This window comes from Eublepharis macularius, chromosome 6 (genome assembly GCF_028583425.1).
Source record: "Eublepharis macularius isolate TG4126 chromosome 6, MPM_Emac_v1.0, whole genome shotgun sequence".
Taxonomy (NCBI): Eukaryota; Metazoa; Chordata; class Lepidosauria; order Squamata; family Eublepharidae; genus Eublepharis; species Eublepharis macularius.
In genome coordinates, this window is record NC_072795.1 from 61,479,784 (window position 1) to 61,506,007 (window position 26,224).

Sequence of the window (26,224 nt, forward strand, 5' to 3'; positions counted from 1 at the left end):
AGTTCAGGACCAGGTTGCCTCTGAGCTCTAGTTTAGGCAATATTTTCAAGTACAGCCCATTCCTTCCACATACAGAAAAATCAAACAATTAACTCTTGGTTCCTCTACCTTCCTCTTCCTCAACCACTCCAATTTATAAAATAGCAATAAATATAAATATAAAGCAACTTACAAGCGCTGTGGAAGAAGGTATTATTTGTTTTTGAATGTTCTTCTTGAGGCTTTATCTGTAAGTGCTGGTGGATGGAAGGCTAACAAGTTTGTACAATTCTTCCTGCCTTGCAGACTTCTGTTGCAGCTCTAATTGATTTCTTCAGTCTGAGTGGGCTGGGAGAAGAAGGTAGTCAGTCGTAAAAGATTCTAATATGCATTAGCTCATCTCTCCCTCTGTGAGCCCTTGTACTAGTTACACTCTAGAGATCAAGGCCTTTTAACAGTGCCCTTAATTAGAATGGCTCAAGTGACCACACTTCCCAGTCATAGACCTTTTCCGCAGCAGCTCCACTGTTGGGGAATGAGCTTTCGAGACAGAAATAAGATTCCACTGCTGCAGGCCTTTAGAAGGGCTGCTAATACCACTTTGTTTCAGAGGGCATATTTTATGAAGGCTTTTTCTGTGAACAGTTTAATGTATGTGGGCCATTGTGTACATCCTGCATGGTATAATTTTTTTAAAAAATTCCCGCTTTATATTTTATGTATATAGCATCAAAAAAGAGAGACCTCACCTTTGAGAGTTCGGCTTTTGGCCTCAAGTCTTAATTCAAGCTTTACTGTATTTAGTTCTCATTCTGCAGGAAGTTTTCTGGGTAACCTTGAGCAATTCAGATACTCCTAGCCAAACCTACCTTATATGGTTCTTGTGCAGTTAAAATGTGGTAGGGAGAGTAATTTATGCCATCCTGAGCTCCTTAGAGGAGGGATGGGATAAAATGTATTAGATAGCTTTAGAAGTTAAGGCAGCTGCAAAAAGCACTTTCTACAAACTCAGTCTAGCCTGGAAAATGGTCCCCTACCTTGACACAGTCAGTCTCACCACCTGGATCCACGCCATGGTAACATCAGGACTTGACTACTGTAGTGCATTGTACATCAGTCTTCCCCTCTAAGTTAATTTGGAGGCTCCAGTTGGTAGAGAATGCTGCCGCTCAGTTTTTATTGGGAGGAGCATGAAAATTACTCCCATTTTGCAGTCACTTCATTGATTGTGCATCATTTACTGGGCCCAATTCAAGGTTTTGGTTATCACATACAAAGCTCTTCATGGCCTTGATCCATCTTATCTATGGAACTGCTTCTCTCCCTATGTTCTACTGCGGCAGCTTCGCTCATCTGAACAGGGCCTTCCGTAGATGCCACCTTGCACATGGGCAAAATCAACAGCTACCCATACATGGGCATTCTCTGTGGTGGACCTCACCATATAGAATGGCCACATGATGCAAAACTGAATTATTCAAGAGGGATTTTTACAGATAGGAGGGCTGTACTGTAAGGAAGTGGTCTCAGAGAGATGCATAAGTAAAGGGATAGGGACTATAGACTTTACTGCTATGTACTGTCTGTTGCTGTGAGTATGATCCTACTGGATAATTTCTATGTAATTTAATAAGCCAGTCTTAGAATTAGTCTTATGCTCTGTTTTAGCGTTCCTTCAACTCTGTATTGGACTCTTGCTAGTTTTAAATCTTGGCAAATTTGCATTTATATACATATTAAAATGTCTTTGAAATTGTACTGACTTGCACTGTGTAATCTGCCTTGAGTCTCCGTGAGAAAGGCTGACTATAAATAACAAAAACAAATAGATTTAGCTGTCATAGACTTGTATAGTATTATAAATATGATTTACAGAAAAGACTTACCACAGATGCCATGGTTCTGTTCTCTGTGCATTTCAGTGGTGGCAAGTGGCATGATCCCAGATAGCTCTGAGGCTGACAAACTCTTCCACTGACTGCCAGAGCCAGGCTGAGCTCTCATATGCCGCAGACCTGAAGACTCAGCCAGGCTCCACTATTCCAGGGAAAGAACAACTTATACAGGGCCTGCATTTGCATTTGGCTCTGGCTTCCCTGCAGCATTTTGTGACCTCCGGGTGGGTCCTCTGGTGTCTCCAGTAACTGATACTTGGAGGCAGTTGGGCAGCGAAGGCGTCAGGGGCTCCTGGTTGACTTCTTGTGGCGGCTGGATTTCTGGCTCAGGTCAGGTCTGGCGTGGGGCTTCTCTCCTGCTCAGTCTGGTGTGGCTGCTAATCATTCTGCAGCTTAGCCAAAGAGCAAGGCCGTTTCCATCTGTCACAGTACACATGTCATTTAAAAGCTGTACTGGCTACCAGTTATTTTCGGGCCCAGTTCATAAAGCTAGTTTTAACCGTTATGTAAAGCTATATGCTGTCTGGATAATGTTTATGCAAAAGAAAAGATCTTCCAAGGACATCCTTTTATGAGTTTCGCTGCCATCTGAGGTGTGTCAGGGGTGGTAACACATCTAGTGTCGCCTTGGGGGTGAGGTCCACCTATCTACTTTGCATACTGCATACTGCCATTAGAAAAATAATTTTGTCAGAGGCATTTACCTTCCTGGAACTAAATTTCTGATTTGGCAGCTGTGATTTAATCTGGTAAATACTGCTTTTGTTCTTGCCTTGGACTATAGCGTTATAGCTATTAAGTGTTTTGTAATGTGATTGTAGACTATGATGCTTCATTGTTAACTGCTTTCTGGACATTCCTAAGAAGTGGTCTGTACATTTAAAAATGCTGGAACACTAGCAGAGCGGGTGTAAACAATGTTGCCTGTCTTATTGGTCAAGGTTCATAGTTTCCTGTACAATCACTGAAAAGGCGTTATATATGATGGCACAGTTGAAGAATGTATGTAGAGGTTCAGGTGGGCTGTGTAAGCTTTGCAGGTATTCCAGCGAGTTTTCTAAGTAAGAGGGTAAAATATGTATATTTAAAATGGATATAAAATTGATAAAATTCTGAAAAATGCTAATTTAAGCAGATGCATTTCTGGAGCTGGAAATGAATGGCTCCTTAGTTGCCCTTAACTTCAATAGATGCTTACAAGTGTAGTGCATACCCTGATATCTAAAATGGAGAGAAATCTGATATTAAAAATGACAATATTCAGAAACTATTAAGAGAACAATTCAGTTTCCCATGACATTCTGTTGATATTCTAAAGCCACTATTTCCCATCAACAGTACTTCAAAGTGTGAAATTACTAAGTTAGAATTCACCTAGAGGTTTGATAGCATCTCCCATGATTTTAAGGAGGACGTGGGAATTCTCTACCATTACAGGCGTTAAGCAGTAGAACTAGAAAAACAACATTATTGTTGATTACTGTTGTCTGCACAGTTTCTATACTTTTGATTATATTTTAATTTTCACATAATGCCCCCTACCTCTTGCATTTCATGGCCCTTCAGCTATGCTGCTTACAACTTTTCCCCTTTTGCTTTACATGTCTAAATGTCTAGTGAGGATCCACTATATGCATCTGACAGACTGGACCTTGGTCCATGGAAGTTTATGGCAGAATAAACATATTGTCTTTTAGGTGTTATAAGACTTCTGTTTATTTTTGCTGTCTATAAGGATCCGTGCAAGGGTCATTGTATCTAAACTAATGATATTTTCCCCCATCCTTTCCTGTTTTACTTCTGTTCAGGGATGTCCTCCAAGGAAATCTATGGTAATGAACTTAACAGCTTCTTCTTTTTCTTTCTCCTGTTGTATTAATATAATTGCATACTTAGATATTTAGATCATGTTTATTCACTTTAGATATAAAACTTAATGCATGATTTTTATAGATCCCTGTAGAAAAAAATGATCATAGTATTTTATCAAACATTTATTTATATCCTAATGGGGAACCTTAAGTTACTTACAGATTCTTTGTCATTTTATAGATACTTTAAAACAAAATCAAGCATACACGGTGCTTTGTGTATTTTCACAAGTGAACCTAATCTAACATTAATAATGTTTCCCTTGATAATACTAATATTATTGGGTTGTGTAGTGTGCATGTTGACTTAAATTTCCACTTTCTGAAACAGCAAAGATGCCCAGCATAAACTGGAAATATATACTTTGATAACATAAAGGTCAGCTTTTTTCTATAACTGAATTATTTTCTTTGTACAGATGATTCTTTTATTCGACCAGTGACCTTCTGGATCGTTGGAGACGTTGACAAACCATCTGGCAGGCAGTTGTTATATGATGCAATCAAACACCAGGTAGGCAGCAATCTTTAACTAAAGATAAGGTAGGGAAGCAGTATTGTTATAGCTCTGGAGCTAAATTCCCCCACTTTCTTGCTTTGTGCAATGGATACTCTCCGTTTGAAAATATAAATCCAGCAGTTATTTGGATCTGTCAGTAAAAGTTGGAAAACAAGCACTACTACTTGCTTTGTTGCAGTCTAAGATTCTCCCCTCCCATGTCCTTCTCTGTTCTTTCTTTTTCTTTTTTGCATTAGGCACAGTCTTACTTAATTGACTTACAGTCTTATGCAGTTACTCCAGTCTAAGCTTATTGAAATCATTGGGCAGAATCTGGAGTACATTAGTGTAGGAGTGCACTGTAGGCATTGTCCATTTTTCCTTACAACTATCACAGGCTGCAGATTGGGGCTTTTTCATCATGTCCAGCAACAACTTTTATTTTCTGTTCTACTATCACCCGTCTTTGCTTTTAACTTTGCTGGAGTAGAAGTCTGGTATATGTGAAAGCAGTTATTATTTTTGTAACTTTTTAAATTGGTCCCAGTAAAGCAATTATACTATCATTACTCCTTTAAAAATCTGTAGGAAATATTGTCTTATAACTCACTAGACTGTAAATGCTGCTTTAATATCAGAAGTAGACAGTCTGCAGTAGCCTATGAAAGCTCATAATTTCTTGTTGAAATCGCACCTCTTAGTGGTGGTGATTGTTAAAGAAATGTCATGTCTTCATAGACAGTGTGAAAGCATGACATTGAAATAAATCATTGACTAATGGGAAGTAGGGTGTGCACCCCTAAAAAATCTGGGTGATCTAGGTTTCAGGAATAAAAAAAATCCAGGATCCCTGAAATCTGTGTTGGATTCTCTGATCCGAATTAGTGAATCCTGGATTTACCCAGCCATTATTCCATATGGGGGGGAATCGGGGGGGGGGGGGGCTGGGGGAATTTTAAAAATAAACTCCATCAGTTCTTCACTGTCCACTAAAGACCACCCACATTCAATTTTATGAGTCCCTGAACAAATTGCCCACAGCCATTCTGCATTGTTTCCTGCGGAGGAAATATTTCTAAGGCTTTTAAACTCTGTGGTTTGTTCCCCTCACCTTGCTTAGAATCTCTGGTTCAACATTAACTCCCTTGCAAGCTTAACCAGCAAAGCACAACAGAACCAAACTGCAGCAAGGGAACCATTGTTGAATCAGAGAATCCAGCTGTCAAACCAGGGAATCCCTTTACTGAAGCAAGTGGAGAGGAGAGCTTGTCGAGTCATGGAGTTTAAAAGGTAGCCGGTGGTGGTGGCTTGAAGGGCTCTTTTGGAGCTCAGACGGGGGAGAGGGACAGAATGGAATGGAAATCTACTCTGCTTGTTGCCTCTGATATGACTGAGGCTTTTAAATAGCAACTTTCCACAGCATTATTGATTCTAATCATGTATACTTGTAAGATATATGGATAAATAGTAGTTGGAAAAGGACACAGGTGTACATGGTCAGATCTTATTGCTGAATTCCTGGCTGTTATAACTTTCATTTGCTGAATTTCAAAACTGTGTAGGAAGGAAATTGTTTGAATGTAAATTTCATTGTTGTGCAGAAATCCAGTAACCATGTCCGGATTGGCATGATTAACAACCCCAGTGAAGACCCAGATAGTGAGAATACAGTAATTGCCAGGGCCATATGGGCAGCCTTGCAGACACAAACATCGAACAATGCCAAAAACTTCATTACAAAATTAACCAAAGAGGAAAATGCCAAGGTGCTGGAGGCTGGAGCTGATATCACTGAATTTGCTGTTGGAGTAAGTGTACAAATGGGATTCTGCTTTGAGACAGATAAGTCGCTTCTTTGATTTAACTTTTCAGATTACTTGCTTCACAGCTGGTTTGTGTGTTGGGAATCTGATTACAGCAAAGGCAGAACTGGGGTCCATGAATTGCACAGGCCAGAGTTGTACTTCTGTTTCCACCATGTACAGCCCCTCTAGCCCCTCCCCCTTCTGTCATAGAATTGATGTATACCCAGTTTCCCTCTGTTAGCTGTTCCTATCAGAATTTGGGACAGTTCGGCTGCATGAATGTGCTTAGTCATATGTTTTGGCATGAGTCGTTTCCCCTCCACTACAGCTACAAGTGAGCTATATTAGTCCCTATTGAGAAGTTGGGATTAGAACCTCTCCAGTCTTATAGTAACCCGTGTTTCATATTTCTGTTGGGGTTCCTCTTTAAGTCTACCAAGTGAATACAGATCTCTACAGAATAATTAGCTTTTTAGGCTGCTAGGAGTAGTTTATAAAAATAGCACATTCTCCTTGAAGCTAGGATAAGGAGGCTCAGCTCTCCAGTTGGTCAAAAGGCTTTTTAGATGGCTTTTGGAAAAAGACATGCCTAACTTTATCAAATATATAATCTGCTTGCTTCAAAAGAAAACAGAGGTTTAAAAAAGGATCATAAAGCGTGTGAAGAGACAGTGTGCTGCCTTTCAACTAAGGATAATTTTTTCTCCCTCTAGGGTATGGACATGGATACCTTTAAAGCTGCCTTTGAATCTACTAAAGTGGATTTTATTCTTTCTCATGCCATGTACAGCAGGGATGTCCTTAAGCTGAAGAAAGGACAGAGGGCAGTGATCAGCAATGGAAGGGTGAGCAAACTAAGCAAACTACATCCAGAATAAGAGAGAGGATCTGGCTCACTTTCAGGAATTTTTAATTAATTAGAGAGCCCATTTGGTGTAGTGGTTAAGAGTGGCAGGACTCTAATCTAGAGAACTGGGTTTGATTCTCCACTCCTCTGCTTGAAGCCAGCTGGGTGACCTTGGCTCAGTCACAGCTTCTTGAAGCTCTCTCAGCACCACTCGTCTCAGAGGGTGATTTTCATGAGCAAAATAATAACACATTTTGTAAACTGCTCGGAGTGGGCGTTAACTTGTCCTGAAGAGCAGTATATAAATTGGTTATTTATTTATTTATTTTCGATTTATATTCCACCCTCCCCACACCAGCAGGCTCAGGGTGGATCACAAACATAAACAAATTAAAATACATAAAACTATTTATATATAAGTTAACAACCATTAAAAAATCCAGAATTATACAATTTAAAATACATATGAACATGAACATAGCAGCACAAAAATCCAACCAACCCAGCCTTAATCATCTCCAGAGCATCTTAGCAGTAAAGGAGATTACTAAATGGGGGTATTGGTAGTTGGGAGGGCCTGTTCCACCATCAGCCAGCCAGGGGGGCTCCGCCCATATGTCTGGCGGAACAGCTCCGTCTTGCAGGCCCGGTGGAAAGATAACAAATCCTGCCAGGCTTTGGTCTCATTAGACAGAGCGTTCTGCCAGGCTGGGGCCAGGACCGAAAAGGCCCTGGCCCTGGTTGATGCCAGGCAGGCCTCCCTGGGGTCAGGGACCTTTAGCATATGTTTCTCACTAGAGCTAAGAGTCCTCCGGGGTTCATATGGGGAGAGGCAGTCCCACAGATATGCCGGTCCCTGTCCACATAGGACTTTATAGGTTAATACCAAAACCTTGAACCTGATTCGGTACTCCACTGGTAACCAGTGCAGCTGACGCAGTGCTGGTGTTAATATGCTCACGCATCGGCAATCCTGTGATGACACATGCCGCCGCATTCTGCACCAGCTGTAACCACTGGATCAGGTTCAGGGGAAGCCCTGCATAGAGTGCGTTGCAGTAGTCTAACCTAGAGGTGACCATTGCCTGGACCACTGTAGTCAAGTTGCAGACCGAAAGATACGGGGCAAGCTGCCTGGCCTGTTGAAGACAGAAAAACAAGGACCTGGGAGCCACAGTGATCTGGGCTTCCATTGTCAAGGAGGCATCTAGGATCACCCCCAGGCTCTTGACTCTCAGAGCCGGCATAAGCACCGCCCCATCGAGTGCAGGGAGCCGGGGTCCCAAATCCACTTTTCTGCAACTCAAGTACAGGATCTCTGTCTTCGCAGGGTTTAACTTCAGCCAACTTTGCCTCAACCATCCAGCCATGGCTTCAAAAGCATGCTCCAGGACATCTGGAGCAGATCCAGGCCGGCTGTCCATCAACAGTTTTTGTTGCATATCTAACCTGTCTTATTTTATATTAACAAAAGTCCTCATGAAATCAGAAAGATCTTATGGATCTTTGTTCTGGTTGCAATCAGTGACTAGTTTCACTGTAACTGCATTGAACAGTTGTCTAGTTCACAAAAGTCTTGCTACAGAAGAATCAAATGAGACTGAATGGGCTTCAGATCTAAATTTTTATTGAAGGTTACAACATTGTACAGTGTCAAAGTTGCCTTGGAAAAGCCTGGGAGATTATTCCTCCAGAAAAGGTCCTACTTAATGCCTTCATTTTGGTTTGTTTTATTCAAGACAACTTTCACAATAACATTCCACTTCAGAGTATGTGGAATGTACTTCCAAGGCCATTAGATTAATATCCAGTATCTGACAGATCCCAGCGGTGCCACTCCAAATTCATAATTCTAATTGAATATTCTGCTTTAGTCTAATACTTGATTTCCAGGTTGGGTTCCTACAGGTGAGTATTTAATCAGTAGCTATTATACTGCTGAATGCTGGAGAAAATCTGTTGTGTATGACAAAAGTGAATCCAAATGATCTTTGCTCAGCTCCCAAAAAACGGTCTACTGCACTTCAGCTCTGCGGGAGAACATGTTGGGCCCCGACTGCTGAACAGATCTATGGGCAACTAGCAGGCCTTGACCACATTCCACATGCAAGCCAACAAATGGCAGTTCCTCAGGACACTTGTCAAACTGTTCACTTCAGACTCCTAATCTCTTGATGCGTTCCCAAACACTTCACACAGCAGTAGCAGGCCCCACAGGACACACAAGTGTAGTTTGAGGGGAAGCTGCAGACAGTGCAGAAGTGACACATGGGCAGGTTAGAAGGAGTGGCGCCGGCTGTGAGATAGATGGGCCCTTTGCTCACTCCAGAAAAGCCTGGAAATTCTTATGGAGACATCGCTTTTTCGGGGCTGAGTGAAGATGATTTGTGTTCTATTGACCTGCCGCAAGTATTTGAATAATACAAATATGTTTTTAGAAAAGCAAATCCAGTTTTTCTTTTTATCAGTTTAATTCTTGTGGATGCAGAATGGCAAATTGTCCCTGTCAGAATTGATAGCACAACTGGGGATGACTTCTCAGAGTTTCCAGAATCCTGCCGAAGGCAATTGAATTGCTTAAACTCTCAATAACAGTATGAGTTGGGGTGCCCTGGGTATGTCACAGGACTTCATAAATGTCAATTTAGAGGCCCTTGAATTATTATTTTATTGTGGTTGCTTAGCTTATGAACTCCTCTCCACTATTTCATTTTCATTTTAGATTATTGGCCCACTGGAAGATGGTGAGCTGTTTAACCAGGATGACTTTCACTTGCTAGAAAATATTATGCTAAAGACCTCTGCGCAGAAAATAAAATCTCATGTTCAGGAACTAGGAGTGGAGGAAGATCTGTAAGTAAAAATAAGAAGCTACAGGAAGTTTGGCTGTGTGAACTGTTTATTTGGCCTCCTTAGGTGTTGGTCAAGAGGAATGGAATAGATAAGGAAGATTTATATTTATTTTGTTTGCAAACTGTGTAATCTGCAGTGAATTTAGGGCATATTTTATAGATCACGGCTTTGCCTGCCCTTGACCCTTTAATGGAGGCCTTGGGTAGGAAATGTTGGTTCCTTTTTGGCCATGATGACATGCATTCAATGAGGCAGATAAATATGTGGCCCTAAAAGTGGCCTGATTTACTACATTAGCAATTAAACCTAGACTGAATTTTGTAGAAATGTAATAGTTGTCTCTGAGAATTATACTTACAATAAAGTCCTGCAAGATTCAAGTCTTGCCTTGTAGTGCCAACAAGATTTTCAGGGTCTTTTTACGGCAGTTGCTTAGCTTATGACCTCATCTCCACTATTTCACTAAGCTCCCTTTGTCAGATAAAGCCCTGTTGTTCCTTTTTATCAGTTCTTGATGTCAACTTGTCATTGAATGGTGTATGTTCTGTTGTGGAGTCTTTTTGATTTACAGTTTTGATTTATAATTTGCCAGTTCTTTGTTTCTGTGTACCCCACTTTGAAGTTGAGGCTTAATTGGATGGTTTTCACAGTAATTTTTAATTTGTTGGCAAGGAGATATCTTTTCCAAAAACACCTTTGGATATTCGGAAGGAGGGCTTGCTGGGGCTTGGTAGCAGAGTGCATACAGTGTTCAGTCCCTGCCATTTCCAGTTATAGAATATTGGCTGTCGGGTGATAGTCCTTTTTCTGCCTGAGACACTGGAGATCAGACAGTACCCAGCTAGTTGACCCACAGTTCTGACTGCATATTAGGTAGCTTCCTATGCAGATATGATGTGGGGATATGGTTGTTCTGGAAAGGAATTGTTTGAGCCGATGGAAATTTTTTTAATTTTAGTGCAAGTGATCTTGTGATGAAGGTGGATGCCCTTCTGTCTGCTCAGCCAAAAGGAGAGGAAAGAAGGGAAAACCTTTTTTTTGAAGACAAACATAGGTAAAAATGAGTGGCACTGATTCTTCATTAGATATATAAGATATAACTTCTCTGTGTCAACTAAATAAAGTTATTGACTGTGAAGTGTGTCAGCGGCGGGGGGGAGGGGTCCATTGGGTTGGTTGCCGTCACAGGAGGTGAGTAGCAGGGCCACGGGCCGCCCTTCCTACAGCATCTGTGTGGGCCACCTAGTCAACCCCCTCCTTTGTGGATGCTCACCCAAAGGCTCTCCCCTGGAATGGCCTCAGAAATGGTAGAGCGAGGTCCAGGGAAAACAAGGCCTTGCCTCGTTCTCCTGCCAGGAAGCTGGCCCTTACTTCAGGGCCAGCGCTCCCTCCTCTCCTCCCCAGCTGAGGGAATATGAGCCCTTTTATCCCTTCCCCTATAGGATGGCCCGCCCTGCTCCCCAGGATCCCGCCCCCAGGGTGAGCCCCACCACCTGCATGAGGGGCAGCCCTCGTTAACCCCTGGCTAACTCCTGGCGTCTGGAGGGCCCTGTCCTGCTGCCCCGAGGGGGATTTCTCCCCTTTCTTGGCTGTGCTGCCTAGCCTGCCGGGCCAGTAGGCCCCCTTTTTCCTTGATGGGAAAAGGGGGCCACAGGCCTGAGCCAATCCACAGCCCGGCTGGGCGTGCAGCCTCCCCCTCCTGTCTGGGCCGCTGCCCAGCCTCGTCAGCCATTTCCAGGTTGCTCAGTGAATGCCAAGCCACCCTGGGAGGACTGCCGAGCCACTTGCTGGCTGCGCCGAGCCTGGGCACACCTCCTATGGCTGCTGTTGGGGCCTCATCCTTGCCCCACCTCGGGTCTTCCTCTGGTGGGCCTTCTCGAGCAGGCTGGTGGCTGCGGCTCCTCACCAGGCCTGACGTGGCAGGCCTGGCTGTTCCCATCGTGCTGGCTCCTGCTGCTGCTGTGCCTGCCCGCCTGCTCCTTCCACTGCTGCCATCGCTGCCGCCTGGTCAGGCGCCGGGTGAATGGCTGTGTTTGGGGCTGCTTCGGCTGGGGGGCAGAGGCGGCTGCCAGCATCCGGGCGGGCTCCTGGTGCACCCGGGGAGCCCGACTCCGGACATTGACTAACACAAATATGATGATTTATTAATGAATGCTAGCAAATTACTGGGAAGTGAGACTCCGATCTCTCCATGCTTTGACAAGCATGTAATTTTAAAACATGTTAAGAATTTCTTGTAGGCCTTTCCTCACATTTCCATCATGGGGTAAAATGATTTAACATGTATATTATATAATTGTAAAATATACCAAAATCTGTGCATATGTAATTGTAAAATCTGTGTTTTTTTTTCCTTTAGTGCAATTAAGTTGAGACCAAAGGAGGGACAGACATATTTTGATGTTGTGGCTGTTGTTGACCCTGTTACCAGAGACGCACAAAGAATTGCTCCATTACTTATGGTGTGAATATGTTATTGGTTCATAGTAATCAGCAGTTGAGGAACAATCAAACTGATTTTTTTTGTAGTTAATAGGTTTTATTCTTCCTCCATACTTTTTATTATGGGTGTCAGGGTAGATAAGTGAGTGAAGCCAACAGTGTTGCAGAATAAGTCCCACAGCATATAAAACTGGTGTGCAAAAGATAATGGGTTGGAGCCAATGAACTGCAAGTTGAGCTCTGGTTGTGGGATGGATCTTTCACACTGACCTCTTCCTGCTGCAAACCCTGAAAAGCAGCTCCTGAGGGTTGGAGGACCTTGGGAGTGGCTTGGAGCATGACAGGGGAGGCTACAACGCAAGGGGGAATTTCACCTAAATGGTGGACCCTGCCTCCTTGTTTGAGTGGAACTGTCTTCTGTCCACACAAAGGTACCCTATTGTCCAAGCTGTCATTAGCTGCTGTATTTGGTGTTCTTCCCATTCGTTCGCCCTTTTCACTGCAGCTCTCCGCACTAGAGATTGAAATGTCCAGAAAATGGTTTGTTTGGAGGGTGTTTGGGAAGGAGACAGGATTTTGTAGAAAAATTGAAATAGCTACACCAATTGAAATAGATACCATCCTAAGCATAGTTACAGCCTTCTAAGTCCATTGAAGTTGACAAATCTTAAAGGGTGTAATTTTGCATATGATGATATTTCCTTATCAGACCTAAACTTAGTTTACTGCATTAACAATATAAAATACAGCATTTATAACTTACTATATAAATTGTACTATTTAGAATATTTATGAGATTTAAAAGTATAAGTGCCTACAAGCAAAATTTTGAATAGTCTCAATACAAGAGAGAGATTTTTACACCCTATTCTACTATAGCACGTATATCTTATATTTTGCTGCCTTAGAGGTAGGGGAAAAGATAGAAGTTGAAAACCAAAATCATACTGAAAGGAAGTGTGATGTTTAGACAGAATCAGTCTCATACAGTCAGAAATAGATTAGCAGCATATTTGTATAACAAATTAAACTTTAACACTGGAAATAAGTGAACTCTCAAATGGTGTATTATCTCACATACTATAGCCTATGAATTGTAGAAAACATTAGTTGTCTTTATTTATTGTTTAAATACATCCATGAAATTATTGTGTAAGTCTACAGTATATGCAGGAATTATTACTATCTAATGCTGTAGACAGTCTTACATAAAAACTTTCATATTACATATTTTCATGGGTAACTCTTGTCTTAAAAAGCATTTCACTCATTCCAGAATAGAGAGGTTTCATAGGTTCCCAATTTCTGTTGGAAAAATTGGGAGAAAAATTTAGGGTGGGGTGGTAGGGAAAAGCCTTTAAAAAAAAATAACCCTGAATCTTTCTGAGCTTTCACAACTCTACCCAGCACAAGGTTCCAGACTGTTCATGTGTGTTCCCCAGGCCTCTGGAGTGACTTTTGGGAGCAGACGCAGGGAGTTACAGAAAGACGGGAAGGCAGTCCATTTCTCTGGAGCCGCACCAGTGCCTTGTATCCAATGACACAGTTCTGAAGACATAAGGGTGCTTAAATTAGCTTAAGAGGGTGGCAACAATTTTGCTGCAGCCTCCTGAGGCTCCTGAAATTTTGTTCCTTGGTGGGCCCTCAGGAAAAGTATAGGAAGCAAATGAGGGTCTGCGGTGGGAAGGAATTCATGGAAATTACTGCCCCTGCCCGCCCCACTTAAGAAAAGTGCCCTTAAATCTTCGGATGGTTAGATACAGGCCAGTATTTGCACCTCTTTGTACTAGTTTATTTTGATAGTTAATTCTGGCTCTGTTTTTAGACCCCCTATTCTTTCCGTTCTCTCCAGATTATACTTAAATGGCCTCAGTAGGACTATCGTATACATGTGATGTGTGCAGCTTTATTGAGTTCATAGAAAAAGATAAACTTGGGCATAAGGAAGAAGCACAAATTTGCGAGAAACCTGTCCTCTGTACAGTATTTATTAATTTTGTATATCTCACTCCTTTTTTAAAGGTGTTGAACAAACTAATAAACATGAACCTGGTAGTTTTTATGAACTGCCAGTCCAAACTCTCTGACATGCCTTTGAAAAGGTGAGAAGTGATATGCTTTATAGAATAGTATAGAAAACAATAAACGTGCTATGAATGTGTCTTGTGATGCTTTTCTGTCAGAAAATAGTAGGCTTCCTTGTATATTGATGACTTTTGAAAGGACGTCTAATAGCCCACGAAAGTTGTGTTAGTCTCAGGTTAGATAGGCATGTGACTTCCACATCTGAAGCGGTATGCTCTTTGTATACAAAGCAAGATGTGCACAATCTAAGAATTTTTTTTATCACTGTATTGTTCTTATAATTTGTTCAGGCTATTTAGAAGGCAGGCTTGCAGCAATGACAACAGTCATTTGTCCTGAAGTTTAGGCTTTGTCAAGCACACCCAGCTCATAGGTGGGTGGATTGCGTGTTCATGCAAGTACCCAGTGTTTCTGTTCTTGCAGCCATTTTAGAATGTTGTTCTAGAGATTCTTTGAACATTCTTGCACACTGCTAAACTTAAAGGGTGATATGCCATGCTGGTACCACAGTTTAAAGTACCATGCCTTTATTAATTTGTTTAAATTTGTAAGATTTCAACCTCATGCAATTGTATTAGAGATGGAGAAAATAATCAGTAGAGTTACTTACAAAATGTAGTATCAGTCTGATAAATCTTTCCTAAGGTTTAAAATTTCATTGAATGATGAGTTAAGCCGTGCAACCTTGTAATAAGATAGCAAGCTAGGCTGTATAAATACTGTATATTAATACATAATATGTTTTGTTTTACACTAAATATTTAAAGAGACCTGTATAGCTTGAAAACTTGTGGATTTAAGCTACATGTACAGGTTTTTTGAAAAAGCAAACCAAAAAACATTATTGCTGATACTTAATGATCAGTATATCTTCTGCTTTACTTGAGTCCTCTGATACCACCAACGTAGGTGTACTTTAGTTTATGCCACATTATCTGCTGTTTCTAATGATGCATGGAAAATGTAGAAAGGAATGAGTAATAGGAATAATTGTTTTCCTAAAATTCTGTCTTTGGGTTGGAAGAGCACTGGCTGATAGTACAGTGGATCCAAATACATTGTTTAAAAACCATCTATTTTAATGCTAGGCGCTCAGGCTTAAGAAAGAGGAGGCTGTGAAACCTATAGACTTAAAAAGCACAGTACAAGGAAAATTGTTTGTGACAATTGCAAACTTCAATACATTCTGATGCTTGCTGCTTTAAATTTTAGCTTTTATCGCTATGTTTTGGAGCCAGAGATCATTTTCTCACCAGACAAGCTTTTAATTCCTGGGCCGGTTGCCACATTCTTGGACATGCCCCAGTCTCCTTTGTTTACTTTGAATCTAAATACTCCAGAGAGCTGGATGGTGGAGTCTGTACGAACAAGATATGATCTTGACAACATTTATTTAGAGGAGGTAAGAGATTTGACAGGTTTCCATTTGAGTATAGACCATTTTTGGGGAGTGAGTTTTCTTTCAGAATTTGAAAGGTTTTGGGTAGACCAACATGCTTTAACCAGCTTCAGTGGTACATTTAAATCTGCCCTGATTAATTGGTTTTGTTTTGTTTGGGGGGGGGGTGGAGTTGAAGACATGGCAGATCCCTCCTCCCAGTGTTAAAAGCTGATTTTTGCATTTCAGGGAAAACTACTATGGCTTTCTTTCATAGCACTAAAATCTATATACCATTGAAGCTGATAGGGCTCAGTTGAAATTTTCTACCTAAACAAATGGGAGTTTAACCTACTTGTTTCTGAAGTCATTTTACCACTAGTGTTTTTCTTTCTTAGAGCATATCATCTGTTTCTCATTCTAAAATTGAAGCGAGGGAGAATATGAAAGATGGCTTCTGTTTGGGGGGAAAAGCTCATTTTCTTCATAGTCCAGGGTGTAGGGTTAATCAAAATAGAATATTTGAAGCAAATGGTGGTTCAGGAAGAATTTGAGAGTTAGGGATTCTTTCAACCTTTCCTGTCCTGTTTAGAGAAAATGCTTGTGTAAGAAGGTTATTATTTGAATTATCTGTTGAATATTGCAAAGACAGGTTGTAGCTGTGGTGAATAAATGGCATCATTTTACCACTAACTCAGAGATATATAGTTGAAAGCTGGGTATATTTAAAAGCTGAAGGGCGGTTATAGCAAGGTGCAAAATTTACAAAGTCTTTCATGATCAAACCTACATCTTCAGGGAAAATTATTTAAATGTTTTGAATGCCTAAATTCCCAAAGTGGCATTAAGAGTGTTATGGTGTAAATTGCAAAGCCACGGACTGTCTTACTGCCTTTATAAATCATGCTTAGAACACTTGATGTGTCATCCTGTTTTGAAATTATTGCCCCTAAGAAATTTAACTTGTTATCCTTTTTGAGTAATTCTTTTTTCCTTGTCACAGGTGGAGAGTATAGTGGCAGCAGAGTATGAATTAGAGCACCTCCTTTTGGAAGGGCACTGCTATGATATCACTACAGGACAGCCTCCCCGGGGGCTTCAATTTACACTAGGAACATCAACAGACCCTGTGGTGGTTGACACCATTGTCATGGCCAACTTAGTAAGTGATGACCTTGCTAACCAAACTGAAGTAAAATGTCTGTTGAAACAAACTTACTAATACTCAGCTGTCCACCTTGGCTGACTGAAACTTTGTGGCCTACAGTTGCAGCTGAAGGAGGTATAGTAGACTCCTGAGACAGTAGGATTGGACAATACCACATGAGATTGCCAGGGGAAAATTCATTTTGAATGTTCACTCATGTAAAGCAATAGGTTGAAAACAACTGCATTTTGATTAACTGTGGAACATGGACCCTTCATTGGAAGGTGGCTCACGCTGGAGGAAAGCACAGCCATAAGTGAAATAGAGTCATAAGATCCAACCCAATGCATGCATGTAAAATACAACAAAGCCACATCATGAAAGGGGTTCTAGCCCAACCATTTCCTTGCTATGCTAGTTTTCTACTTGCAGGGGATTTTTACACAAGTGAATATTAAGAAAACAATGTGAATCTTCTTCATCTACACCCTGAAGTAGCACAGTCCATTCTGTTACCTCAGGTCATCTCTCTGTGCTATATGTGAACCAGTTTGTAATGCTTCGGGAAGCTTCGGGGCCCCGGGGGTTAAGTTTAAGGGGCCCTTTCACAAGCGGCAGGTCCCTTTAAACTTCAGCTGGGAGGTGGGGGGAATTTGCTTGCAAGTGGCAGGAAAGGGCCCTTTAAACTTTCCCATTCCCTACCCTTATCCCCACCACCCCCACTTACCTGGCACCGTGCTGGAGGAGGTGGCTCACTGACCTTCCTGCTGGCCTCTGGCGGTGGTGGCGGTGGCCCTCTCTGCCGGCCAGCTGGCCATGCCAGCTGCAGCTGTGCAGCGGCGGCGGTGGGGAAGGCCTTCTGTCCATGTGGCCATGCTGGCAGGCCGCGGTGGTGGTGGCGGGGAAGGCCGTCTCCGCTGGCCAGCTGGCCAGCACGGTGGTGGTTCCAGCCTTCCACCTGGCCAGGTAAGTGGGGTGGGGGGGTGGGGTTTAAGGGTGGGGGGGTGGGCCTGCCCCCTCCCCCGTCACTTCAGTATGCTGCGAATCTTTACGGAGCATACCGAAGTGATTTAGAAACCTGAATCGAAAGCTTTGGATTTCAGGTTTTTCTGAAGCTTTTCCCTGCTTCGGGTTTACCTGAATATTTTTCGGGTACACACCACTAGTACAAATAAATTAGCGACTGAGATGTTAAAGGGTTATATTTGAATCTGTTTATGTAAATCTCCGTACTTTCTATAAGCACCCCCCCCACCAAGTAACTCTGCCTATAACAGAACTACATTCAAAATCAATAAATCATTTGCCTGTTAAAAAAGAACAATTCCTTAGTAGCACTCAAAACACCTTCTAGAATGAGTATCTTGCAGCATTTCTTAAAATCAAATAAATACAGTTGGCTTTAGAGAGAGAATTTCATCATGACGGGCACTGGGGTCATTGTAGACTCCTTAGCATAAATGGCTACATTAGCCTCTGCCTCTTAGCGTCCTATTGGAATGGGTACCTTATAAGGTATACTGCCCCCTGATTCCCATGACTTCATAGATCACAAGCAGTAGCAGACATCTGCTCCCCAAGTGCCTGTTTTATGACAGAATTATTCATGCATTAACTCACATTTTTCTGTGTGATTTTACAGGGCTTTTATTCCAGTTTATATTTTGAAAAAAACTGTTCTTGGTACTAGAGAAATTTGTTTTACTATTGCATTCTTACAGTTTCTGGAACAAGGACATAAGCCAAGATTCAAATGTTAATTTCTAAATCTGCATTTTATTGGTTTGGTGCTAAACAAATTGCCTGTCGCTGGACTAGAATGTCTGTCTTCTTTCAATAGGGCTACTTCCAATTAAAAGCCAATCCTGGTGCATGGTTTCTGAGACTCAGAAAGGGGAGATCTGAGGACATCTATAGAATCTACAGGTGGGGTACTAGGAATTACTGCTTTTGGTTTGGTCAAAACCTATTCTGAATAATATGGCCAATCAAAGAGGAGTTGGTTTTACTCTCCAGTTTTTCTAGCTAGTGATACATAGTGGCCCAGCAACATGCTTCACTTCTCATTTTTGAGAGTGGCTCACCATGAAGAGAAGGAAAAGAATGGCACAACCCCTGAGAAACCTTTCCTGTCATGAGCTCAGGGCTGCAAGCATTGTTCCTTGTTGCTCATGTTATTCTTACAACAGCCCCGTGAGGTAAGTTAGGCTTGAGGTCATCCAGCTAGTTTTATGACAATGTGGGGATTTGAACTGTTGGATCCTGGTCCTGAACTCTAGCTATTTATATGTTTGTAACTCTAAATGTTTTATTTATTGTTTTTAATTTTAGCCATGATGGCACAGATTCTCCTCCTGATGCCAGTGAAGTTGTTGTTGTTATCAGCAATTTTAAGAGCAAAATAATCAAAGTGAAGGTGAGTTCAAAAATGACCCTTTAAAGTAGCATTTTTGGAAAGATTTGTTTAGTAATGGGGTGAGGGACTCTTTAAAACGTTTTGTCCATTTATATACCTATTTTATAGAGGACCCTGTGGGCAAAGCCAAGCCTAAATCTTTTTCCATTATAGACAGAAAGGGAATGGAACAACAGCTGTGTAAGATAAGTAATGTGCCTCTTCTCTTGCCACAAGCCCTTCTTATTAGCCTCCTGAAAGAGTAGAGTGAGATTTGTTGCTGACACTGCTGAGATTTTATCTTACCTTGTAATCCTTTCAAGGACTACCTGAAAGTTCTTAGCAAAAGAGGGCAATATTCTTAGTCTTGCATACTGGGAAGTGGAGGCGGTGAGAGATGGAAGGCAAAGGTGACAATCTTAGGTACCCATATCTGGGGGTAGGTTCCACTGAACACAGTAGGATCCAGTCATGTATAGGAGCATGCTGAGGGATGGAAAGGCTTAATTTGGAACATGGGTCTTCTCTTCCTACATATTAGACCAACAGTAGATAAGTTAGCTGCTAGAATCGCTGGTTGCATTGGAAGAACAGGGATATTTAATAATAGATAATTAAATGTATATTTGCCTCCTTTAAAAAAAAGAGTTTATGCAGCTTTCCCCATTGTTTAGTAGTAGTTGTTTTTTTATCAACTTGAACAGTATTAGGAATCAGGGACCAGTCCAGTTGGAACATTATCCCACCATTAGAAACATGTAGTTATAGGAAGTTTGCTGTTGTGGATAAGAGTTGATGGAAGGAAGATGCCCCTCACAGAGCAACGTGCAGGGAGAAAGAGGAGTCTGGATCATGCTCTAAAATAATGCGTCACATAGAACAGCTTTAACTTTGTGCTACAAGATGTGCATTGTCTGCATTTAGTGTTTGTAGTAAAAATATACTTTACCCTGATGGGTGTAATGGTATATAATCTGTATGTGTGCACATGATTGTCCCCACACAGTAGAATTTGCAATACTCCAGCCTGTTAACTGTTTCCTTCTTGATGTCTGTTATTACTGAGTTTTTAGTTCTTATACTGCAGTTTCAGTAGGAAACTTTCGGTGAAGTGCAAGATGACCATTCCGTTTTCTGTAGCTTTCAGTTTACATAATATATCTTCCATTCTCTTTAAACTTTTAGAGCTAGCTTGGATTATACTCTGACACTTAGTCAAAATTCACATTTCCCCCCTCAAAAGATTCTGTCTGATAGCGTGGAACGATTCTTTCAGACAAAATATTAAAAGTATGTATCTCTTTGTAGGTTCAAAAGAAACTAGATATGATAAATGAAGATCTTCTAAGTGATGGAACTAATGAGAATGAGTCAGGATTTTGGGAATCTCTTAAATGGTAAATATGGTTGCCAGTTTTCCACTGTCTTTCTAGTTGCTTGAACTTGACTGTGAATGTAAGGAGTTCAAGGAAGTAGACTTTTTTTCCTGACTTCCTTCTGCACCTCTCAGAGGGTTAAGGGGGGGTGTCTTTGTCTGCAAGTGACTAATAGCTTCCACAGGCAAGATTAATGAAATTTCATCAGATACATTTGTTATTTTTGAGTCACATGCTTTTTACACTCAAGAAAGGATGGGTTTTCTGTCTTGAGTTTTAGACACTTGGCTTTCTCATATTTGTCATGTCACAGTCAAAATCTTTTGGATTCAGGCGGACGTTATGCTCTTTAAATAAGCTGCTAATATTAAGCAGGACTTTTCTCCTGAACCTCAAGCACTCACTGCAATCCTCACTTTATATGTGATGGATGCAAACCTAGTTAGTTGTTATTTTCTTTTACTCACTCCCCCACTCTGCGGGAGACTGAAAAGTGGAAGTTTTCAATTCACTCCAGTTAGACATGATTTCCCAATGTGGGCACATCTGAGTTATCTCTCCTCCCTATAATAATAATAACATTAGATTTGTATACTGCCCTTCAGGATAACTTAAAGCCTACTCAGAGCAGTTTACAAAGTGTGTTATTATTATCCTCATGACAATCACGCTCTGAGAAGCTGTGACTGACCCAAGGTCACTCAGCTGGCTTCAAGCGGAGGAGTGGGGAATCAAACCTGGCTCTCCAGATTAGAGTCCTGCCATTCTTAACCACTATACCAAACTGGCTCTCAGTAATGAGGGCTCTTCACTCATAGAAGGAGAAACCTGGCTGTCTTTGATAACATTGCAGAATCAATGAAAATATTATTTCTCTATAGGGGGTTTACAGGTGGACAGAAGAAAGAAGAGCTGAAGCAGGATAAAGATGATGTGATCAATATATTTTCTGTGGCATCAGGACATCTATATGAGAGATTCCTTCGGTGAGTTGAGGATCAGTATGGTGTTTACATTAGAAAAGGCAGTTTGAAGACTTCGTATATAATCTCTCCATTAACTACATTTCTTTGCACAAAGTCCTCTCTAAACACAATCCAAATTTAAGATGGCTGCTACATCAATACTAAAGCTATCTTCATATAAAAGTAGCTACTTTTTTGAATTTCAAAGGAAGACATTTAGAGTTGGATCCAGAGTACAGTGAGCAAAGAATCTCATTGAACAGGACTTTCTTATATCCCCCCCCTGTGATGTAACCCATTGAAGTCCGCCCAAATTCTGTTCCTGGGAGTCAGAGGGACCTCCCCAATAGCAAGGAGGTGAAGTGGAGGTCTGCAGTGTGTGGAGGGAGGAAACTGACACAAACTGCCCCCCTGCCCTGCCAACTGAAGTGCAGTTCCATTGACACGAGTGCTAGCAGAAGAGCACCTTTGGAACCAATCCATCTAAATTTTTACTCATTTTCCAGGCAAGCTAGAAAAGCACTATTTTTACACATAGTTTTTCTATAGGAGATTATGAAAGAAATCTGAACCCTTAGCATTTTTAACTTTAAGAAGGGAGAACATTCTCCCAAGATTTTCCATTGTGGTTGTTCAACTGATTTAGACAAAATATTTCATATAGTGTCCCCAGCTAATATAAATATGAGAACTATTTGAATTTCTTTTTTAAGGGGGAGACTTTTTTTTGTTTTTACAGGTTTTCATCAAAATCTCTACGTTTTTTTAAGTCTCATATTTGAAAATTAAAGGCATGAGTTTTCAGCCAAGCCCAATAGCCACATTCTGAATAATCATCCAGAAAAACTCCCAAATGGAGTTGGCTTTCCTAAAGTAAATGCAAGTGCTTAGCTATGTTAAAGCCAATGCCAGGTGGAATTGTTTTAAACTTAGGCTCCTTCTTGTTTGTCTTTACTTAGATTCATGAAAAGTGCTAGTCACAATGCTACAGGTCAAGGAAGAAATTCCTAGAGCCTCTTGCATGCTTCTTTTCTGTCCGGGGTTTCTGCAGGAGCAGTTCTCATAATTTTTCAGTTTGGCTTCGAGATCAGTTTAGCTTCCCTAAGTAATTTTTTGAAAAGACAGATCCAAGAACTCCCCAGAGGTATTGAGTGTAAAGGAGTTACAATAGGGTGTGGTGTAACATACCTTTCTACAAGTTGACAAAATTATGTTTGGTTGTTTGTTTAATTCATTTATAAACTTCTAAAGAAGTAGGGAAAGAAACTGTATTGCTTATAATAACATAATAATTTCAGGACAACTTAATGCCACACTCAGAGCAGTTTACAAAGTGTTATTATTATCTTCATGACAATCATCCTGTGAAGTGGCTGGGGCTGAGAGAGCTCTGAGAGAGCTGTGACTGACCCAAGGTCACCTAGCTAGCTTCAAGCAGAGGAGTGGGGAATCAAGCCTGGCTCTCCAGATTAGAATCCTACTGCAATTAACCAATACACCAAACTGTCTTATGTAACATACAGCTCTTGATGGGGAAGGTAGGATTTAAAAAAATCCACAATAATTATTTCATTTGTTTTTGTGTTAATTGTTACATTATTTCATCTACATGAATGAATGTATATGTTTAATATAATGGGTAGTAGTAGTGATTCGAGATTGTTCATGCAGGGATACAAGACCACACATAAATTACAACATGTGATTTATTTACTGCATGGACATAGCTAGTATGCAACACGTTGCTCTACACTGAACTGTTATTTTAAGGATGGATTTGGTTTTTTACGTCACACTAGTTTGACGCTTAAAAGGATGCTGCACTCTTGATTCTCAGTACACAGACATCAGCAGTTGCTCCAATACAAACTCCAAGAGGGACTGAGATGTAACACCATCACTTTGTAGCATCTGTGCTGCTGGTTTGTTCTGGTTGTTCCAAATACTTAAAAACTGCTTCTTTTTTGGACAGCATAATGATGTTATCTGTGCTGAAACACACACAGACTCCAGTGAAATTCTGGTTCTTGAAGAATTATTTGTCACCAACATTTAAGGTTTGTTCAAACAAAAAATATTTTCTTTTTAAAAGATGAACCAAAGCATTTTAAAAACATTATTTTATCTTAAAAGTTTATTATCCATAAATCAATGGGTTGGATCAAGACTAAACTGGCAATTTCCTGCAATTTCCCTTTCCCTCTTCAGACCCCTTTCATGTCATTCCTTAGAGCCCCCTATCCCCCAGGAGCAGCATATCACAGAAATCAGTAGGCTGCAGTGGGTAAGAGAAGAAAGTCTCAATCTGCCGCTGGAAAATTTAGTCTGGAGCCAACCCGTTGAATGCCTTTGGAAGAGGTTTAGACATTATGGGGAAAAAAATTAGTATTCAGGAGAATTGCAGGTGGTAGCAAAGTTTGAGAAAGGATGCTTCATACATATGTATTCCTAGCTAGGGAAGAATTTAATACTGTGGTTAATAGCATCATTTGTATCTCACAGTTCTTCATTTAAGAATACATTGTTTATTGTGAAAAGTAAACACCATTGAGCACATTCAGTAGAACTAAACTTCCAAGTAAATGTATACAACTTTGGTCTATTATGTATTTCTCACAATAAATAGGATGTTTATCTGGTTGGGTTTCATGAAGGCTTTTCTCCCTTGATAAACATGCAATGGCTGTATATTATTTGTTTATTTAAGATATCTATATGCCATATCTCCATAGAAATTTGTGCAACGCAGTTCACAGTATACTAAAACTGTTCTTAACAATAAAACCCTTCCATAATCCAATAACCAACAGAGCCACAAAAATCTAGAGCAGCAAACTTGGACAGCAGCAGCACCTAAAAACTGCTATCAGTATTAAACCATTAAACAAGACAGAAAAATCATCAGTCAAGCAATCATTTAAAAGTTATCTGAAAATAGAAAGGTCTGTTGTTAACAGGGGCAGGGAGAAGGGAAGTCATTTCACAGCTGGGGGTGAGTAAGGATGAGCCTTTGTGACCCCCCTCCTCACTTTGAAGGCTGAATTTGCCTTAGAGAATTTATCTCAGAATACATAATATGTGGAGGCTTGCATGTATTATGAACATTTGGTGTTAGTTGGGGTTCTGGGTTAAAGCGGTTATGGTTGCCAAGGCAAACCTCCTTTGCTAATAGTAATGATTGTTTGAAAAAAAGACACAGAACATTTTCAAGGTGAACCATTATCCAGTCTGGTTTGGATACTACTAATTCTAAATTAATATTTTGCATATTAATGTAGAGAAGGAATGTAATTCTAGCTAGAATGGAACCTTAGGGGAGTAAGTTGATCACAACAGTGCCTTCATTCATTTTTCATTTCACTGGAAACTTCACAGTTTGACTTTTTAAAGAGAGTTTTGCTTTTATTTTTAAAGTAACTTTTTTCTGAATATTATCTTTGAAGTATTAGAAACTTTAGGACCAGTAACCATGATATCATTCCAGGAGTTCATCCCATATATGGCTGAAAAGTACAATTTCCAGTATGAACTAGTCCAGTACAAATGGCCACGATGGCTTCACCAGCAAACAGAGAAGCAGCGTATCATTTGGGGTTACAAAATCCTCTTTCTGGATGTGCTTTTCCCCCTCGCAGTTGATAAATTCCTGTTTGTAGATGCTGACCAGGTAAATGGGTTTGAAATTTCAATGCTAACAAGTATCAGTTGTATATAAATGATGCTGAATACTTTTACCCACCTGTATTACTTTTCTGACATTTGAAGAGAAATTCTCCCAGAAAATTTTGGGGGAAGGAACAGCTGGGGCCAGGGGAATCTACAACCTATAACTTGGGACAAAGTCCTCAACATCTTCCTCTTGAAACTGCAGTGTGGTACAAAATGGCAAGGTAGAAAATGGCAAGACTTTGAGTGCCTTTTGTGATGTCAGCAGTCAGTAGACCAATATTGAATTTGTTTCATTATGGGAAGAGAGTGGAAGCATTCTTTCCCAGAAGAGGGGAATGTCCAGGTTTAGAAAAGGAAATCTGGCCTTGGTTTTCCATGGCAATGGCCTCAGAAGGGTACATTTGGGGAGCTCAACTCTTCATCTATATTCTTTCCCCCCTTTGCTCTTGATGGATCTTTAGTTAATTTAATAACTATCATAATTTCAGAGGTCAGTTTCAAGTTTTCTATCAGAACATTGAAATTCAAGGTAGCCTGTGAACTGCTTTTCTTCAGATTGTACGGACAGACCTCAAGGAGCTAAGGGATTTCAACTTGGATGGTGCACCATATGGTTATACGCCATTCTGTGACAGCCGGCGAGAGATGGATGGCTACCGATTCTGGAAATCAGGATACTGGGCAAGTCACTTGGCTGGAAGAAAATATCACATCAGGTGACAAAAGCTTGTTCCTGGCTGGTTTTATGGCTTCCTTTTAAAAGCACACTGAAAACTGTATGTCACTGACTGATACATCTATTACATTCTAATCCTTCCCTTCCTCCGGAGAGCTCAGAATGGCATGCATGGTCCTCCCCTCTCCTATTTTATCCTTGCAATAATCCTAAAAGGTAGGTCAGACCAAGAGAGAGTGACCAGTGTAGGTTATCCCAATGAGCTTCATTGCTGAGTCAGGATCTGAACCAGGTGCTCACAGCCCAGCTCTTCAACCTATACATCATACTGGCTGTTGTCAT

The 26,224-nt window shown here is 40.8% G+C and overlaps 1 protein-coding gene across 3 annotated transcripts in view; it reads left to right on the forward strand.

Annotated features, from left to right (window-relative positions):
* Positions 1–26,224, forward strand: part of UGGT1 (UDP-glucose glycoprotein glucosyltransferase 1) — a 60,448-nt gene that overhangs the window by 27,079 nt on the left and 7,145 nt on the right. For 2 of the 3 annotated variants that reach the window (XM_054983011.1, XM_054983013.1), the window contains exons 21-37: positions 3,683–3,706; positions 4,165–4,259; positions 5,846–6,052; positions 6,763–6,894; positions 9,619–9,749; positions 10,708–10,803; positions 12,109–12,211; positions 14,214–14,293; positions 15,489–15,678; positions 16,658–16,816; positions 18,642–18,727; positions 19,133–19,217; positions 20,505–20,593; positions 21,454–21,558; positions 23,510–23,594; positions 25,022–25,204; positions 25,762–25,922. In XM_054983011.1, the coding sequence (XP_054838986.1) occupies positions 3,683–3,706; positions 4,165–4,259; positions 5,846–6,052; positions 6,763–6,894; positions 9,619–9,749; positions 10,708–10,803; positions 12,109–12,211; positions 14,214–14,293; positions 15,489–15,678; positions 16,658–16,816; positions 18,642–18,727; positions 19,133–19,217; positions 20,505–20,593; positions 21,454–21,558; positions 23,510–23,594; positions 25,022–25,204; positions 25,762–25,922 (2,011 nt within the window). The remainder of the gene's footprint in view (positions 1–3,682; positions 3,707–4,164; positions 4,260–5,845; positions 6,053–6,762; positions 6,895–9,618; positions 9,750–10,707; positions 10,804–12,108; positions 12,212–14,213; positions 14,294–15,488; positions 15,679–16,657; positions 16,817–18,641; positions 18,728–19,132; positions 19,218–20,504; positions 20,594–21,453; positions 21,559–23,509; positions 23,595–25,021; positions 25,205–25,761; positions 25,923–26,224) is intronic. The other variant, XM_054983012.1, reaches the window with a different exon arrangement.